This window comes from Perca flavescens, chromosome 10, assembly GCF_004354835.1.
Source record: "Perca flavescens isolate YP-PL-M2 chromosome 10, PFLA_1.0, whole genome shotgun sequence".
NCBI classification, from domain to species: domain Eukaryota; kingdom Metazoa; phylum Chordata; class Actinopteri; order Perciformes; family Percidae; genus Perca; species Perca flavescens.
Window position 1 is genome coordinate 27,469,645 of NC_041340.1, and position 5,106 is coordinate 27,474,750.

The 5,106-nt window shown below is 37.4% G+C and overlaps 1 protein-coding gene across 1 annotated transcript; it reads right to left on the reverse strand.

The window, feature by feature from the left end:
- Positions 1–937: 937 nt before the first annotated feature.
- Positions 938–4,783, reverse strand: ndufc1 (NADH:ubiquinone oxidoreductase subunit C1). The gene is made up of 4 exons (XM_028588915.1): positions 4,520–4,783; positions 3,663–3,766; positions 2,449–2,520; positions 938–1,067 (listed from the first exon to the last, which is right to left on the reverse strand). Exons 1-3 carry the CDS (start codon positions 4,563–4,565, stop codon positions 2,461–2,463), a joined length of 210 nt encoding a protein of 69 aa, XP_028444716.1. The 5' UTR covers positions 4,566–4,783; the 3' UTR covers positions 938–1,067; positions 2,449–2,460.
- Between the last annotated feature and the right edge of the window lie 323 nt (positions 4,784–5,106).

Below are 5,106 nucleotides of genomic sequence, written 5' to 3' on the forward strand. Positions count from 1 at the left end.
AACCGGCAAACAGCTTCATTCCCCAGGCTCTCACATAGTGTCAAAACGATATATAAAAATGTATTATCGTATACATTTTTCTATATCATTTATATCGTAATGCTGAAAAACCAGTAGCTGAACAGCGTTACAGCGATGTATAAGTCAGTTTTCTTTTTCTTTTTTTAAATTGTATTTAATTCACACAGAAGTATGCAAAAAAAATAGGCTTTACCATGTGGTTATTTCATGTAGCCTATTGATTTATTGAATTACCAGAAAACATGCTATATTCTGATATATATTGTTGTCGACATGAAATGACCTACTTTAGGATAGAAGATTTTGGCTATATCACACGCCCTACTTCAAATAAAAAATAAAATCAAAGACTCGCTCACACATTTCATTATTCTGCTTGAAATTCAGTATCCAGATCAGCGCCCCAGACCCACTGTTGAAGATCTCTGATTGAGAATTTATTACTGTATTGTACACATTACTTATCTTTTTTAATTTTTAAATACTTATATATTTTTTTAAATCTTATTTGTATACATTACTTATCTTTTATTATATTTGTACGTGTCCTTATTGCATATAAATTATATAAGCGTATTTTCAATTGTTCTGTATGCCTAGCTGGCACATATTGCAGAATTGACACTAAAGTTGACTTGACTACAATTTAACCAGTACTACAAGATAAAAGAGGTCATTTAAGGACTATACACTGACAAGAAGTTATCCTCCTGCTCTGGTATATTTCGAAGTCAACGGCCAACAAATATGACAACAAGTTTAAATACTGATATTTTGGAAAAGATGGAACAGAAAACATACACTACCTATCTCAGACAGTTGGTTTATTAATAAAGAAGTATAAATTCCACACAAATAATATATCGATCAATACCAACACCACAGAAACAGCTGGGAATGTATATGGACAAAATGATCACGACTCTTATTTATTTCACATGATACATTTTTATTTTACACAGAATTCAGAATGAGGAATCGGAAACAGAGGAAATCAAAAGAAGCGGACCAACAAGTGCATCCTGTAGACAGGACCTGACGACCTCCTACACGGGACAAGAAATGAAAGAATATCATGTTTTATTTGTTCATCCATTTAGAGATTTTATATCTTCACTCTGGATGATATAATACCAATAGAGAAAGAGCGCATGTAAGTCCCGCTCCCGCCAGAGGGGAAACTCTCTACTCTCCGTTGACTTGTATTGCGTGAAGTGTTCCTCCTCTTCAATTTCACCTGCTAGCAAACAACAGAAAAAAGCCTAAAAGCTGCTTTTTGTACGTTTATAAAAAGCTGCGACATGATAAAACTGAGCTTTTATGAAGACAAAAGTGGATACAGAGGTGAGGAATCAGCAGGAAGAATGGGGAGACTGTGGGATCACGCCGCATCATCAAACTAACCTAACGATAAGTCCGACGTTGATATTTGGATATTATCACTTGGTAACAAAACGCTTGCTGCAAACATGACGTCGGACATAACGTTAACTTAGTGTCAGAATCCCACTGTCTTCCCATCCTTCCTGCTGATTCCTCACATCTGTATCGACTTTTGTCTTTGTAAAAAGCCCATTTTTTCGGATCGGCAGCTTATAAAAAAACTAAAAAGGTATGGGTTATTTACCCTATTGGTAGTGAATATCACCACACAGCAGCTTTTAGGCATTTTTCTGTTGTTTGCTAGCTGACCGAATTGACGAGGAGCAACGCCCCACGAAATACAAGTCAACGGAGAGCGGAGAGTTGTTTTCTAGTGGTGGGCGGATCGATCCAAATATCGATACCAACGGTGGTATTGATATTGATCAGTACCAGTGTAATGACATCGATACTTTAGTTTCAGTTTCTCTCCAGTATGCACCACTGTGGTTTCATCAAAGAGGCGACCTGGCTGTCTGTGTAATTGCCGCTGCTTTCAAGTGCCGCTCCTGTCACAGCGTGGAGCAGGCACACTTTGCCCCCCCCCTTGTGATTTGATGTTGTACAAGACTCAGCGGCGTCGGGCAAACAAGCAAGCAATCAGCCAGGCCTGGCAGCGGCAGGCACGCACGCAAATATATACAAGCATATGAAAATTCTGTCCTGGGTTTGAACTTATTAATAATCCAAAAGGAAAAAAAAATCGCAAAAACACGAAAATTCTATCAAATTTAGCTATTTGATGATGAATCCACCTTAATTATTAAAAAGTATTGTATTTGTATCGGCGATATTGGCCCTGTATTTACTTGGTATCGGATCGATACCAAATTTTGCAGTATCGCACACCACTACTGTTTTCCCCTCCGGTGGGGTGGGGAACGCGATGCGCTCTGTCTCGATCATGCTACATGGCAATATAGGTATCAAATCGAAAAAATAAAGATTTACTGAATGTTGGGTCCATATTGAATTTAAGTATCATCTAGACAAACACTCACATACCAGTGTGAAGAGTTATTCCAGGCCATTCCTCACTTTGTACTCGTGTTCATCTGTGCTGTGCTGCTTGAATAGCTGCGGGGGGGGAGACAGATACAAGTCATTTAAATGTACCAACTAGTTATATCAGATTCATATTCAACTACATGCAATAATCTTAAATTCTTCAAAGCTTTCTGGAGGGCTCCTAAAGGGAGAGACGTGTATAATGGGCTTATGGTGTTGTCATTCATACATATGTTCGTTTGGTTTATGGGTTATGGACTATTTTGTTATTATTTTGTTTCATGGCCTTGAATATTGTAGTTACTGTGTCGTGTTTTCTGGATTATTGTCTGGGTGGGGGTGGTGGTGGGGGGGGTATGTTCATGTTGCAAATTGTATGTTTTATTGTTTTAAAAATAAATACAATTTGTATTTGCTGGGCAATATGACAATATATAGTGTCAAAACGATATAAAAATGTCTATTGTATATATGTTTCTGTATGGTTCATATCGTAATGTCGAAAAACCAGCAGCTGAACTGCGTTACGGCGATGTAGACGTCAGTTGGAAGACGTTTCACGTTCTGATCCTTGTACCTTATGTTTATTTTGCACTAAAGTCTTAATAAAATGACAATACTCAGTGCTTTTCATTTGTTTAATTGTATTTAATTCACACAGGAGTATGCAAAAATAGGCTTTACCATGTGGTTATTTCATGTAGCCTATTGATTTATTGAATGACCAGAAAACATGCTATATTCTGATATATATTGTTGTCGACATATGAAATGACCTATTTTGGGACAGAAGATTTTGTACTATATCACACGCCCTACTTCAAATAAAAAATAAAATCAAAAACTCACTCACTAAGACTTTTGTATAAGATTATTGAAGAAACATTTCATTGTTCTGCTTGAAATTCAGTATACAGTTGTTGTCCTGATCCCCACATGTGAACTCAAAGATCTAAATTGCTAGCTGCGTATTGGTGCCCTCTCCTGGGTAAACTAATGCAAGACATTTTGGGATACAGTAACAGTACTCAAAAACGGGTCTTTTATCTTGCTGGAAGACATGTACATTTCTGGATAGGTTAGCCAATGACATAAATTGCACGATTGGTGTATGAACAGAGTTTGGTGTCCATACAAAGAGATAGAGATAAACTAAATTTATAAATGATATGTTATTAAAATGTTCTGTGTGAAATGATGTGGTCACTTACCAGGCCCCAAAGGAAAGCAGATGTTCCAAAGGCAAGGCCCACCCTCACCCAGTTGGGGTTGACAGTGTCAGGCTTGGAGCTTGTGAATACAGACCTGGATCCAAAAAAAAAAAAAAAAAAAAAAAAAAAAAAAAAAAATACACTGTGACAATACAACTGTTTTCAATGAAAAATGTCTTGGCACGGGCAGTCAGTACTTTGAAAAAGCAATGAAGGTAAGCATCAATAACAGTGTAAGAAGAATGAACCCTTACAAACCTGGTAGAAATGAATTGACACTATTATAAACCCATATGATTCGCCTGGCCATATTCCATATCAATAATACTGCATATTAGAGTGCTCTCTATGCGCTACTGTATGCTTTGGTGGAAGCAGACTGTGGACTGTCCAGTTATTAGAAGCTAGCCGAATTAAAGAATTGCCCTAACTCACACTAAAAAGTTAAAATTAAGTCTTCCTTCAAAGGTGGGCTTTCCAAAAAAACGGGGAAGCATTAAATTACACAAGTTCTGAAAGACATTTGGCGTGTATGCCCCTTCATATATGAGATACTCGTATAACGTGGATACAACTTGGTTTACAAGCCTTACTATTAAATCAGATAAACAGTATAATAATATATTGGAAAACAATTGGGTAAACAATTGAAAAGTACTAAGCAACACTGCCATAAGAAGCATACATTTAGGGGGAGAACCCCGTCTCTGTGGCTGCAGTGCTAACGTTACATGAATGCTAAGCTAAGGTCAGGCTTCAAAATAAATACGGCGTTCACGTAGTAAACAGCCAGATAAATAAAACGTGTGTTTCAAAACCATAACCATGACTTCGTTGGCATTATGTCACAATCTTACCTTTGCTGACGAGAGCAGCCCTATATAATAACCGGTTGAAAGTCATTTTAGCTTAAGAACAGGAGCTCACTTCATCCGATTTGCAACCCACCGCGGTTGATTAACCTCCCTGGAAGCTGACAGGACTGAGTAGATGATTCGGATAAATCGCTCGAACAATTATAACAACAATCTCATCTGCTTGCTGTAACATTTTGTCATTTGAAACTCAACAGATGTATGTATGACCTAATCTCCAGAACAAAGTTTAGCATCATTAGCGTTACAAATTCAAATTCCTCTCCTAATGGGGTTGGTAGTTGATACTGAACCAAAGTCCATAAGAAAATGAACCATGTTTTTCTACCGCGCCCTCATTCTAAAAACGTGATTTTAATGAAACAAACTAATGTTTGGTGAGTAGTCATCGTGCCTACTTTTACAACCTATTCAAATAATTAGTAAAAATATTCTATACTCCACTAAGTGTGAGCATTTGACGAAAAGCAAGGCAGTGTTAAATTTGTAGATATGTCAATGGGATTTGGTGAGCAACTTTTGAGACAACCAGTGTACACAGCTGGAGCGCACTGGCACCATTTCCATCC